The 14,902-nt window shown below is 42.6% G+C and overlaps 1 protein-coding gene across 1 annotated transcript in view; it reads right to left on the reverse strand.

Annotated features, from left to right (window-relative positions):
* The window catches only part of LAMP1 (lysosomal-associated membrane protein 1), an 18,999-nt gene extending 7,472 nt beyond the window's left edge, over positions 1–11,527 (reverse strand). The window contains exons 1-5 of the mRNA XM_014531938.1: positions 11,350–11,527; positions 9,910–10,034; positions 7,889–8,105; positions 7,629–7,787; positions 257–298 (exon numbers count right to left, since the gene is read on the reverse strand). Coding sequence (XP_014387424.1) covers positions 257–298; positions 7,629–7,787; positions 7,889–8,105; positions 9,910–10,034; positions 11,350–11,512 — 706 coding nt within the window. The 5' untranslated portion in view covers positions 11,513–11,527. The remainder of the gene's footprint in view (positions 1–256; positions 299–7,628; positions 7,788–7,888; positions 8,106–9,909; positions 10,035–11,349) is intronic.
* Positions 11,528–14,902: the final 3,375 nt, after the last annotated feature.

Below are 14,902 nucleotides of genomic sequence, written 5' to 3' on the forward strand. Positions count from 1 at the left end.
GAAGGGTGGGGAGGGGATGACGAGGGGTGGGCAGATGTTGGTGAAGGGTGGGGAGGGGATGACGAGGGGTGGGCAGATGTTGGTGAAGGGTGGGGAGGGGATGACGAGGGGTGGGCAGATGTTGGTGAAGGGTGGGCAGATGTTGGCGACATTGTTGGAGAAGATTCATCTTGGATACAGTGCGTCTCTGGAGAAACAAGGAGGGATTAGGATGACGAGGGGTGGGCAGATGTTGGTGAAGGGTGGGCAGATGTTGGCGACATTGTTGGAGAAGATTCATCTTGGATACAGTGCGTCTCTGGAGAAACAAGGAGGGATTAATCATACTGTTCACAGGAAGGAAGGTGAAATTCTGGTTCCTTAAAAACAGGAGCCACAGCAACCCTGAGCTCCAGCTCCCTGAGCTCCTTGTAAACCCCAGACTTTCTCAAATAGCCCCACCCCTCAGAACAGGAGTAAATTATACAGGCAGGCCGGCACCGTTGTCCCACACACACAGCAGGCTGAGGGGGATGGCAGTGTCCAGTTCCTGTCCCCACTCCTGCCACGTGATGGTTCTAAGTGGACACTTCCGTTTCAGCCTCGGGGCAGCCCCATGCTCACAGATCTATCCTCTGCTGCCTGACAAACCTTCCCTTCCTACGTGCGGTCAAGTTAAAAACCATCTCTCTCTCACATGCCAGTGGGACAGTCAGCCACACACCACCTGAAACAGCTCTCTGAGCTATTACTGCATGATGCTGGAAACAGTCACAGAACAGAAGAGGGGCCTGGAGCTCACACGCTCAGGAGGGACAGACAGACACCAGACACACAAACCTAATGCCATCAGCACAAGGCCCATGGGAGAGCAGAGAGGCCTTGGAAGGATAGGTGGCAGGTGGCCCTGCAGGCTGAGACTGGAGCTGAGACTCAGTGCACAGGGTTGGTCAGCTGCTGTGGGTTTGTATTTGGGGCAGGGTGGTGAGGGCTCCAGCAGGCACTCTCACGTAGGCAGAAGGCCCAGTAAGTGTGACAGCAAAAATCCCAAAAGAGGAGACAACAATCCAGGACCTGAGGGAGGATGGAGTACAGACAGGCCATGGCAAAGCAACTTGGTGACCAGAAGTCAGATTTGTGGGGGAGGTGTCTGTGGGGAGAGGCCACATTATTCCACCAGAGGAGATGCTGAGGAGTTTGAATGGGATTCTGTCCCTCAGAATTTGATTCACCATGATTGTTTACAACAAAAATTTATATTCAAAATCAAAGCAAATGGAACCCACAGTGGAATAGCTCAAAATTTTCTACAGGAATAGACAGGAAGGAGGTGCTTCCTGTGAAGATTTCAGATTACTTAACATTTTATAACACCTGCAGCACTTCTAGGATACCACAATTAGATTCTTTCTTTTATCACTTTGTTTCTGTGGACAATCAAGAAGTTGAATATAATATTCATACAATTTCCATCCAATTCTGACTCTTCCCACAGTTTTGCTAGGCCGAGCCAAGGAAGCTGGCTCAGACATCCTTGTAGAGAGCCAGTCAGTAGTTTGTGTAACTCTACCCACCACCTGTTTTCTCTAAATTAAAATGAAACTTCAATGTAACTCTTTTTCAGTTGCCAATTCTGCCTCCATATCCCATCTACTTAGGGGAGGAGAGATAGAAAACTTCACCCCACAAAACTGTAACACAGGGAAAATTAGACACACTTTCTGGAAAGTTCAATTCACCCAGGATCCCTTCAATCCCTTCCCACAATGTAATCTTAGAGACTAAAGTGCCCTTCTAGACAGAGGACAAAGCCTGGGGAAATACCTCAGAAAGGGTTTAACCTTGGGCTAGTGGTGGTACAGCAAATACTGCTGGAGATGTTCCAACCTAGGGCGTGCTGGCCAACACTGTCCATTTCTTACCCCGAGCTAAGCTACAGGTGGACGTTTTAGTTGCACTTTAAAAAACAGCTTCATCAGTACTTTAAAACTAGTTACAGAACACAACATAATTAAAACCACACCAAAACAAAAAAGAGAACAGGCCAGTCTCCAAGTTCTGGTCTAGATGGCTGCACCACACAACTGAGGGAAAGTAACCTACACTGAGATTTGACAATCACCCACTGTGTTCATAAAGCCAGTTACAAAATATCAACTTGGAAACATGAATAAACACCCTTAGATCTTATCCCCAGTCAGAAAATTGCAGAACTTTAGAAATCTGTAAGGATAAAATGCCCTCTTCCTTCTGAGTTATAAATGCAAAGTCCACTCTCTAACCAATAACAAAGCCCTTCCTGCAGAAGGCTCACAAACAAGCCACAAGGGAAATAATCCTGTATAATAAAACCCTAATATGCAAATCGACCGAATGGCAGAACGACCAGTCGCTATGACGTGCACTGACCACCAAGGGGCAGACGCTCAACGCAGGAGCTACCACCAGCCTGAAGGCCCCAGGCCAGCCAAGGCGGGTGCCAGCGGGCGACCCCCGATCGCCCCACCGGTCGCCCTGCAGAGGGAGGCAACCGATGGCAGCGGGGTGCGGGGCCCGCGAGCGGGTGGCGCCAGACCAGCCAAGGCAGGTGCCAGTGAGGGCACCCCAATCACCCTACAGATCGGCCCTGATTACCGGCCAGGCCTAGGGACCCTTACCTGTGCACGAATTTCGTGCACTGGGCCTCTAGTCACAAATAAAATGCACTGAATATATTCAGTGCCACCTGTGGGAAGGCCTCTGGAAAGAATAGGGGATCCAGAAGTTGCTACTGGGTCACCATTAGTTTTCCCCACAAAGAAAACAATGGGAGAGGAGGGTGAAGAGCTGTGCAGATGCCTGTAAGAGACTCACCCCAAATCCATTAACCCAGTGTGGGCTTGGGCCCAGAAATCCAATTCTGATGAACAGAGTGAGACTCATTCACCTGGCTTTCTCCAGCCTCCAGAGAGAGCATTCCAGAATGATAATCATCTACCCTACTTTGCAGACCTTCAGGAAAGAAGATACCTGATTTTCTTCAGAACTTATCCTCATCAACAAAATTGACAGGAAAGTCAGTGCAGCCTTGGCTTGTTATTTATTTCCTTTAAAATAAAATCTCTAAATAGCTGAGGTTTTTTTTTTAGGTAAAAGGATACAAATGTAAAGGCAAAATGAACAAGGACTTTCTGGACAAGGTAACTACTACACTACTGTTAAATACAAACACAGAAGCCCACTCTAATGACCTGAACATGCAGTTTATCTAATAAAAAATTTACCCTGATGCACCAAAGTTGTGGGTTCGATCCCTGGACAGGACACATACAAGAACCAACAAATGAATGCATACATGGGTGACACAACAAATTGATATTTCTCTCTCTCTCTCTAAAAGTCAATAAATAAAAAAATAAAAATAAAAACTTTACCCAGGCTTTTATAACCAAAAATTTAATGATTTATTGCAAACGTGTTAACTCAACAATTTATTAAGGATCCATGAGTAGAACAGAGTAGGGGATATAAAAATATGCTTAACATATTTGGCTTGGGATCTTTTCCTTGAAACAGGGAATTCAGTTGACAAGAAAAATATTTAAAAGTACCTAAAGCACGGCTGGCGTAGCTCAGTGGTTGAGTGTCAACCTATGAACCAGGAGGTCACGGTTCAATTCCTGGTCAGGGGACATGCCTGGGTTGTGAGCTTGATCCTCAGAGGGGGGCATGCAGGAGGCAGCCGATAGATGATTCTCTCTCATCATTGATGTTTCTGTCTCTCTCTCCCTCTCCCTTCTTCTCTATGAAATAAATAAAAATATATTTTTTAAAAAAAACAACATAAAAGTACCTACAAATCACTCTAGTCGGTTTGGTTCAGTGGATAGAGTGTTAGCCCGAGGATTGAAGGGTCCCAGGTTCAATTCCAGTCAAGGGCACACACCTTGGTTGCAGGCTCGATCCCTGGCTCTGGATGGGGTGCATGCAGGAGGCAACCAATTGATGTGTCTCTCTCACATCTATGTTTCTCTCTGTCTCTCTTCCTCCTTTTCCATTCTCTCTAAAAATCAATAGAAAAATATCCTCGGGTGAGGATTAACCAAACAAAACAAACTACCTAAGAATCAAAGGAGTGAAACTGGCACAAAAGGAGATAAAAAATGAGAAATGGCTCAATTCTAATAGAAATCAAGTATTTTTAAGCAATTTATGCTGTTTTGGTAGTATATGAGGTTAGTTATGCCAAATCTCATACTTTTAGGGAAAATGATGGTCTCTTTAATTACAAAATAACATTAATAGCAACCATTGTCAAAAAATACCCAGTAAGATACTGAGAATAGACAAAAAGTAGTATAATGACATGCTGGCTGGCTAGGCTCCCCAAGGATCAGACTCTGAGTTAGGTTCATAATAAGTTGAGTAACCTTGCAACATGTTAGCAATTGAGCTTTAAAAACAATTCAGATTGCCCTGGCTGCTTTGGCTCAATGGATAGAGCGATTCCAGTCGGGGGCACATACCTTGGTTGCAGGATCCTTCCCTGCCCAGGCCCTGGTTAGGGCATGTGCAGGAGGCAACCAATCGATGTATTTCTCTCACATCCATATTTCTCTCTGTTTTTCCCTCTTTCTTCCACTCTAAAAAAATCAATGGAAAAATTTCCTTGGGTGAGGACTGAAAAATTCAGATTAACTTCATTAGGTATATAAAATGTCTAATAACTATGTTGTATACCTGAAATTAGTATAACATTGTATATTAACTAATTGGAAAGTAAATCTTAGATCATGTTATCAATTACTATAGTGTACAGTGTAGACCCTTCCTTAAGGAGCATCAGTCCATATTTGAGATCCAGAGGCTCCCCACCCAGCACCTCCACCCTGAACAGCAGCCTGCGTATCCTAGGACCCAGGCCACTGGAGGATCAAATCCTATAAAACAGTGTCAAGCAGGAAGTCACAGTTGTGTGAGAGGTGATGTATGAGCAGCTCTCGACTTCACCCAGCTTTCCTGCCAATGATGAGAGAAGGAAACTTCGATCTCTACAGGATATTCATGTACCTGGCAACTTTAGGATGCTTCTTAACCCTCCTCAGCCAAGTAGAATTTACTAAGAGAGTGCTCTAGTGTCTTTGAAAAAGAAGATTTCCTTTCTAAAGTACATACATATTGGCACAGGTGGATTTAACAAAACTGAATCAAGCTTTGGTAAGAGGGGACAACCACGAAACTTGGGGAGGTGGGTACGATGTCTTAGACCCGTCCAGTGAGGCTGAGCTCAATGACCAAACTTCTTACCACCAACTCGAAGGAACATGGTGGGTGGCACCCATGAGCTCCAAATAACCCAGGACTCGCAGGTTGGAAGGCCAAAACCCCAAAGCCCCAGGTAACCCCATGCAGGACATGAGAGAAATCTCTACTTTCCATTCAATTTTGTTTTGAACCTAAAGCTGCTCTAAAAAATAAAGTCTATCAAAAAAAAAGCAATTAATTAACCCCAAAACAAAATTAGTCCCTCTACTGTCACATTTGTTTTTAGACTAGAAATGGTAGTCCTGTTACAGGGCTCCATTGCCCGTGTGAACCCCGGTGGCGTGACACCTCACTTCAAAGCACCATACTGGGGAGCCCGCTAGGAGAGGACTGGTCATCTCTGTGCTCGGAAGCCTTTGAAGCAAAAGAAAACAAGTTGGAAAGTGAGGAGCTGTATCTCGGCCACTTTCAGGCCCAATTTTAGTGAGGTCCCTGCAATGAGCCAGCAAGCCAGAGATGCAATTATTTCCTAAGACCTTCTGACAGATTTTGCTTTTCCCTTTTTCTGCTCTTGAGACCTGAGCCAGAAGACTGATACAACCCAGATGTATTTGGCTAGGTATGAAACCCAGGTAGTTGGGAGATTTATCACTGTGAACACAAATAACTTCAAGTATTTAGTTTGTTGATCTAACCGTCACTGGCTTAGCTACTGTCTGACTAAAGTCACCTTTCATATGCCTGAGGAGGTGCACCTTAGAGTGTGCACACACTGAGACCTACTGCCTTCAAACATTGCTCACGCCAACACAAGAGGAAAAGTCCTCGCACTCCATCAGCCCTTCCTTGGGAAGCTGCATGCTCATCCAGCCCGCCAGGCCCAGTTTGAGAAGAGGCTGCTTGGTGGAAAGGTCAAGCCCATTTTCTTCAGAATCTCCTGCTGCTCCAGCTTGCGCAGATCTCCACTGGTAAGCCCTGCACACTTGCTACTCGTTGTATTTCTCCCAGTTACACTTGGTTTCTTTTAGTCCTAGCTCTGTTACTAACACTCTTCCCATTAGGTCAGGGGTCAGCTAATTTTCTCTGTAAGGGGCCTGATACTAAACATTTTAGACTTTGTGGCTGTCCGGTGTCTGTTCCAACTCAACTCTGCCACCATGAACATGAAAGCGGCCACAGAGAAATAGGTGAGTGAATGATCATGGCTGTGTTCCAACAACACTTTAGTTATGGGCACTGAAACCTGAACTGCAAAGAATTTTCACGTCATGAAATATTATTTTCATTTTTTTTAACCTTAAATTTTAAGCATAAAAACCATTCTTAGCTTACTGACTATACAGAGACCAGAGGCAGGTTGGACCGGGCCTGCAGCCCAGTTTGGCAGCCCTGCTAGGAGTACCCCTGTCTCTGAGGACTGTAACAAGCTGCACAAAAGGGCTGACTGGTTCATCCTGCTAATTAGCTCTGGGATGGTGCAAATTAGCCAATCTCAACAGTCACTCTGAGCCTTCAAGCAAGACCACCAGGGAACAATGCAAATCAAAGGCCCAGCAGGTCTAAAGAGTAGGAGGAGGCTGGGGAGATATATGATGATGGAAGGAGACCAGACTTGGGGTGGTGAACACAAAATACAATATGTAGATGATATATTATAGCATTGTACACTGGAAACCTACATGCTCTGATTAACCAATGTTACCCCAATAAATTCAAAAAGATTAGAATGAGGTGCTACCCTTAACACACCCTCTAGCAGGCAGAGACAACTTCCCCAAGGCAATCAACCCCTTATCCCCTCACTCTTTAGAAAAATGACATTAATCTGTTAGTTGATTAGTGGAATTTGGGGAAGAGAATTTTCTTAAGTCATAGTAAAATGACAGCCCTATTTATTACTTACTCTGTGCCAGGCACTGAGAGACCCACTTTGCATAAATTTCCTTTTTAATTCTAACAACCTTCTAACACAAGTTATTATCCTTATTTTACAAGTGAAGGAAATGAGAGGTTGACTAACTTAGCCAAGACCATGGAGCTGCGTTGGCAGGTGCCTCGTGGGGTGTAATGATCTCCTTAGAAAGGCACTCCTAGTCCTTTCACCATCTGGCCCTAGGGTCTGCCTGAGCTCCCTGGACTCCATTAGCTCTAACAAGGGAAGACCCAGAGAGGCTTAACTGCTTTGCCCTTTTACCCCTTTTTGATCAATTTTGTCCTCCCTAATCTAAAGAGGTCATCTCTAAAGAGAAAAAAGGTTTGGTGGACAGCTCTTCTAAGACAGAAGCTACCTGCTCTGTCCCCAGCTATACAGATGCTCATAATTCTCCCAGGCACCAGAGCACAAAGCTGCTTCTGCATTCAGTGAAGTCAGACTAATGACATTAGGGCCAAGGGCAGGGTCTTACCTTCCTTGCTGAAGCTATCATTTGAAAGGTATGCCTGGATGGTGGCATCAATGAACGTGACAGTGACATTATTCATGTGGATCTGGTTGCTGCTCACACATCTGTATTTTTTATTTATGTCTGCCATGATGTCAGGTATGGATTCTGCAGTCTTGGGTCCTAGAAAAGAATAAAATTTTAATTACTTAGTTAAAAGTAATTTTAGACACTACTCCAAACCAATTTTCTTCACTTCATAATCGGTCAATTTTTGTTCTTACCCTGGGAGCTTGCATTGGGGAAAATCTGTGTGTCGGACAAGTTATAAACAAAACGCATCATCTGGACACTGTAACGTGTAGTATTTCTTGTGAAATTGAGGGTCAGTGTATGTCCATTTCCAAAAGCAATGATGAGACTGGGGTTAGAAGCATTCTCTTTACCACAGGAGCTGCTATCTAATGCTTCTGCACCAGGTGGCAGTTTGAAGGTCGAATTCTAGAACAAACACAATGTCAACAGAACCCAATTAGAATGTAGGTTATTAAAGGGATTCAGAAACACTAAGTAAAGATCTTTTGAAAGTATGACATAAACTCAGTTTCTCAGTTCCATCTCAGATGGCACTGTTAAGGTATTTTTAATATAAACAAAAAACACAAAGAAAGTCAGCATTACATTTCAGTAAGAGAAGCAATTCAAGCCCTGGCTAATGTGGCTCAATTGGTTGGAGCATCGTCCCCTGCACCAAAAGGCTGCCTGTTCCATTCCCAGTCAGGGATATACATACCTAGTTTGCAGATTTGATTTCTGGTGGGAGCACGTTGATGTTTCTCTCACATCAATGTTTCTCTCTCTCTCTCTCCGAAGATCAATAAAACCATACTCTCGAGTGAGGATTAAAAAAATAAAGTAATTCAAGTGCTAGAAGAAGTTGACTTAATTTTTCATATTACAAATTCTTCAATAATATAATTTTAACTTTCAGCAGAATAGAATTAAAACTAAAATTATCTTAGTAAACTCAAATAATTAACATTGGGTTTCAAGATAAAGTGTGTATTTTTATTTGAAAAAGGCTATTACTACTTGTTTGCCATAGAAATGTTTGTTTAGAGTATGTCTCTTTAAGGTGTTTACACAGAATTGTTTTAATTTACTATTATATGCAAAAAAACAACTAGAAAACAACCTACTGTCCATCAAAATGAACTGGGCTGATTAAAAGAACTATGGTTAAGCTGCATGCGAATGCTGTCCTAAAAAAAGACAGAACTACACGAGGTGACGAAGACATGCTTTGCGAAATAGTGAGGCACATGACTGCATAGGGATGATCCCATTTGTGTAATAATTAATCTATAGCAAGATAGTATTTTAAAAATCCAAGCACAAAATATAGTGAATAGAAATTAAAATAAAAGGTGCTCAGACAAGTCTTTAGAATTTGAGACTTTTCTACAGAACAAAACCTTCCCAGTTTTCTTCTATTTTGACAGAGACCACGTTTGTATCTAGACCAGTACAAATGAATTAATGAGGCTGAGCAGCTGGCACAAAGTCCAGAGCGCTCTAAAGAAACTGCTGATCTTCCCAGCAATCCTGGGCCCCACTGCTGCCCTTTGAGTGGTAGTAAAAAAATATGATGCTATCGAAATGGAGATAAAGAAAAATGGTGGTTACAAAAAGGAATTGAAATAAAATTTGAATTAAGAATATATTTAAAAGAGTACATGGTAAATAGAATAAGTGAAATGTCATTAATAGGTAACTGATGAAAGAAGAAATACAAACAAATGCTGTTTGTTAGAAATCTAGGAAATGCAAAAGCCTATCCTGTAGAAGTACAGAGTTGTTTTAACAAAACACCAAAAACCTTTTAATCAAATTAGCACAATGCTCATGGCACTGCACATCAACTGTTTATATACAATTGTGGAGTGTTAATAGTTCATATAGAGTAAATTCCACAGATATACTTAACTACAAATAGTGGGATGGTTTAACAAATTAGGTTGATTAACATAATGAAGTATTACAAAAGATAATCACAAAGAAAACTGGGGAAAAATGCTCATAGTAAAATAGTGAAAGCAGAGCACAAAACGGTTTGTATATTTTGACTGGAACTTCAGTATATAAACAGCACAGGCTACTGAGGAGCTGAGAAGGAACTATGCATACATCAAGCTAACTATGTCAAGGAGGGATCATTTTTCAAACATTTGAAAATTTTTAATAATCTCTCTTTCATGTGCAAACACACACACATGCATGCACGTACACATGTGCTGTTTCCTACCTTAGAGCCACTCTGGGTATTATAGCTGGTCAAGAAGTCAGCAGAGAAGTTGGCCATTATACAAGCTGTCCCGTTGCCATCCTTCACCTCAAAGAACACTGCTGATGCACCGTACACAAGGCCTGCTAACTCCAGGAGAGACAAAAATTACCAAACATCTCTAAGAAAATACCTGAGATATTTCTGTTGTCTTTAACTGTAGCAATAATGGATTTTGTCAGAATACTGATCAGGAAGTCACATGTTAATTTCTGGGTCACCACGGGCATAAGTGCTCTACATTGGTTCCTCAGGAAATTCCATGGGGTCATGGAGGCACAATTCAACCTAAATATTGACCTTCTACAGAAATCCATGGAAGAGCTGATGGTATCTTTCACTGTGGACTTAGACCAATATTTAAAGTTCGATATGTTTTTACTTCCCATGGACTGGTGGTGTGGAAGAAAAGTCATGGACTCAAAGATCTAAGATTTTTGCCCAATTTCAGAAAGGTTCTAAAAAAACAGTAATTAAGTTGAGCCAGGACTTGGCTGTGTGACCTTAGGACTTCAGTCAATCTGTCTAGGTAGGGCCTCCATATGTCAGGGGCATGGGACAGAGTGAAACTCTCATGGGTCTTTTTAGCTTGAGAGTGATCACTGCTAAATATACCTCTTTAAGTAAGTTCTCAGGGCCAGTGCCATCTCTGGCTTCTTCATATCCCACCACCCTGATCAAGCAGTTTACTAGCAAATGTAATCTGATGAGCACAGTACAGAAGTAGGTAATTTTACAAGTGGTACATTTTAGCACATTGTTCTTTCATAGATGGGTAAAAATAAGTATTTTCACTAGTTCTAAAACCAAAGAGTTGTCAGCCATCAGTGTACTATAACATTCAGAAGTGGTGTGCTCCTCCCTTCCCTCCTCCCCATCTCTGCTGCTACAAGCTCCTACACGCCCTTTACCAAGCAAGCATTCCCACACCTGGCTCTGATCACTCTAAGGGTAAAATATGACTTGCACATTCTGAAGGCAGCATACTCAGAGGACACTCAATTAACATTTCATTCTAAATCCCTTGTCCCTGGCAAAGTAAATGTCTCCAATGAAACCAATTCATTTTACCCTTGAGATTTTCACAAAACAAAATCTTTAGAGCCAACAATTCAAGCCTAAAGTAAAGGGTATAGCCAGAAACCTCACATATCTTCCCATAAGCCTCTGGTAAAGGAAATACCAAAATCCATGTGCATAAAGAAAAGTTGCTACACCAAAATGAAGCAAACTATGGTAGACTAGAAAACCTGTGCACATTTTTTTTTGGTCTGTTTTGATTTGCAAATTTTTAACCCATCTCTGAAATACTCGGGCAAGATTATACTAAAAGCATTTCCAATAAATTGAATATTTTATTTAAAAGTTAGAGAAAGTTATTCCATAACTTGTTTTTGACACAGTAAAGATTTTTAAAACACGTGCTTTCTGAGAGGATGGGTAAGCATACCAGAGGGAGAAGCAGGGCCGGCAGGCAGAAGCAAAAGCGTGTTAAAGCATGGGCGCTTTCCCTGGGCCACTGCCTGCCCTGTGCATATGGTCCCTCCGCTGGAGAGTCTGTCATATTCAATCACATGTGACATGGGCACAGCAGGTCACTGTCTCCCATGGGAGCACACATAGGTCAGTTCTCAACAAGCTGCCCTTTGATAAAACAGTTCCTGAATCATTAAAAAAAAAAACTTTCTACTGACTCAAAGCACTTCATTAGTAAACATTTCACATTAAGTACCTTTCAATCATACAATTTTTTCATTTAGAAATATGTTGAGCTGATCTTTCAAAGAAAAACAAAGTATTACTAAAACAATATAAGCTTTAGCAGCACTAGATGCCCACATTTATTCTGGAAAGGCCCAGAAATGTCCAATTATTAAAACAAGAAACTTACCCCAGAAGCCAATTTTGATCCAGAGAAAAATGTCTACAAGAGGATTAGAACATAATATTCTGAGAGATTATTATGTATGTTAATGATCATAAGTTTATTTTTTTAAAAGAATTCTGTAACAGTGGCAGTTGGTGAGGAAAAAAAGACTCTTCTCAAGCCAGTTAAAATGTTTGCAGTAATCTGAGGGGTGTCCCTCTCAAAAGTCAGCTCCCTGGCCTACTGGCAACTGCTAATCTCTAGCAGTACTTCACTCAGATGAGAACTCGACCATTTCTCCAGGGGTTAAATAAAGGATAACTTTGTCCTATTCCTTTAAAATATTCCTACTTGTAGAAATTCCATTTTTAAAAACAAATGCGGCTATGGGAAACATGCTTGCTTGACAGTAAGAGAGATCTTGGTTCTATGACAGACTCCCCCACTACCGTGTGACCTTGGGCCAGTAGCAACTACCAAACCCTTGGTTTAGGTACCTGCAAAATGGAACTAAGAGCGCTGACACAACAGGGTCATTAGCGCGTCAAATTGAGCCAACAACATGCAGAGTGTTCAGTACAGGGCATCAGCACTGACTATATTAGCTATTATTATTTAAACATTCAGTGCTATACAGACCTCATCTATCAAGTTCATCATTGAATCCTAGTACCTGACACAAAATGTCAATTATTTTATTTAACAAGCACTTGTAATGCACTTGCTATGTGCCAATTATAGCTCCAAGCACATCACTGATAAATTATCATGACAATCCTAATTGGTAGACATATTCTGACTCCTTTACAGATGTAGAGACTAAGGCAGAGAGATGTTAACTAACTAGTGCAAGGTCACACAGCTAGTGAGTGGTAGAGCCAGGTCTGCTGACTCAGAGCATGTTCACCCATGCTAGTGTGGGCTGGCTGCAGGGTGAGTGCCATGGCTGAACCATGCTTTCTCTCCAGCACTCACTCGTTGAGCAAGCAAATATGCTTTAAATTATGAAACACTCACTTTTGAAATGAACCACAATCCCTAGAGGCGGGGCATGAGTATGTAGATTTCTAAAAAGTTGACTTATGCATGTTTGGTTAGAGACCACTACTGTAAAACTGGACATCTCTATATGTATGTACTGAGCACTTACTATGTGTGAGGCATGAGCTGGGCTGTAAGATGGGGAAGGGAAATACACGTGTAAAAATAATCGTAACTCAGCTGAATCAATGCTCTAGTAAAAGAACATGCTGTAGCACGTAGTCAAGTTCTGTGGACGCAAACAGAGCGAATACTAATACTGCCTGGAATGGGACTGCAATTTTGTAAACAGTATGTAAATTCAAAATTATGAACCCAAAACATTTCGATCTCAAATCTACCAAAGAATTTGGTTGCAAACTTGGGACAACTGACAAAACTCCCACAAGCAAGTATAACATTAATTAGCATAAAAGCTAATTCTTCCTTCCTATCAGTGGTCGCCAACCTTTAGGACCTCACGGACCACTGGCGACCGCTGTAGTGAGTTCTTCATTTGGAAAGGGAAAGGAAGCCACCTAGTTGACATCAATGGTTTAAAGAGTCACACTCAATTATATTATGATACAAAAGAAGGTGTAAGTAGTTTCTACTCATTAATGCAGGAGGAATTAGTAATTTAGAAGCTTGTTCTATTTTTAGAAAATATGCTTTTTGGTGAAATTGTGCATTAAAAATCAACATTTTAAAAAAAAAAATAGACCTAAATCCAAGTTAATGGACCTTTTTAAAAAGTTAGATTTTAGTTGAATATAAACCTTAGAAGATATGATGCAATGGGCATTAAAAAGCTAATTACACACACAATACTCCAAGTTATTGCAATGTAGAGAAGTTATGAACTTCCCCTCTTCATTTTTAAGATGAGTTTTTAAAACATGAAACAAAATATCCAAGTCCAAATGCTTGTGAGCTCTTCTAATAAATCACAATGCAGCCGTTCTGGCATGACAAAACTTATTCCAGCAACTCCTCTTGTAACACCTGCCAGTGAAGGGCAAGGCTTCAGGTTTACTGCTGGAATAAGGTCATCCCTTGTGGCTCTTGCAGCTCAAAGAACGAATTTTACATAACAGGCAAAACGAAAACGGCAACCCAAAATCTATTCGATCACAATGAACAGAATTTTAGAGTAAGGTGAAACTTAAGAGGTATCTAAAGAATGTGTGGGCAGGAAATGTGTATCTGTATCTATTTAACTCACGTGAACCCCCCTATTTCAGATCCTAGCCCTTAGATAAGTCTTCCCGTTTTATTTGGGAGCGAGTGAGACAGAGTGGCATACACAGATGGCCTCTAAATAGACTTCAAATCAAGCCATGTCATGATTACCGTTCAACAAACAGCACATATTCCTCTTTCTTACTAGGACAGACAAATGAAAATAAAACCCCTCAGTCAAGTACTGAGCACCCACCGATTGCTTCTATGAATTACACAGAGTGGGGGAGGGCCAGCCGCTTCCCGACGTGTCGAGTCCCGCATTTTGACTCACGGGCACCAGCACACAGAACAGTGACAGCAGCTCTTCACAAGGACTCACTAGATGCGAGCACTGCCATCGAGAAGCCGAGGCCCGGTCCTGCCTCGCAGGTCGCCCCCCTCCCCCCCATGAGCTCTCCTAAACTCCTAAGGGTACCTTTAAGTCCTCCCAACACAAACTTAAATTCGCAGCAACATGTGAGCGCCGCAGGCCATCCTGAAACACAGGCAAAGGTGAAAGCACCAAGGACGAGCTCCACAAGGCCAGGGTCGCCACGCCGCCTAGTCTCTCCCGGTTCGGACCCGTGTGGGAAGCGGCACCAGGTGGGCCGCCCGCTGGGAGCACCGAGGGACCGCGCGGGTCCTGGCGTCTCGGGGCGCAGAGCCTCACCTGGACCTCAGGCCGAGCCCACCCTCGCCCGGAAGTTACAGAAACAAAGCACACTTTCCAGAAACCACCAAGTCACCCAACTCTCACCCACTCCACCTCCCAGAAAACGAGTTCAGTGGCCCGAGGGCGGAGCAGGCCCGCGGTTGAGACCCTCGCCCCTCCCTCGTCCGCCT

Source organism: Myotis brandtii, unplaced genomic scaffold (genome assembly GCF_000412655.1).
Source record: "Myotis brandtii unplaced genomic scaffold, ASM41265v1 scaffold83, whole genome shotgun sequence".
NCBI classification, from domain to species: domain Eukaryota; kingdom Metazoa; phylum Chordata; class Mammalia; order Chiroptera; family Vespertilionidae; genus Myotis; species Myotis brandtii.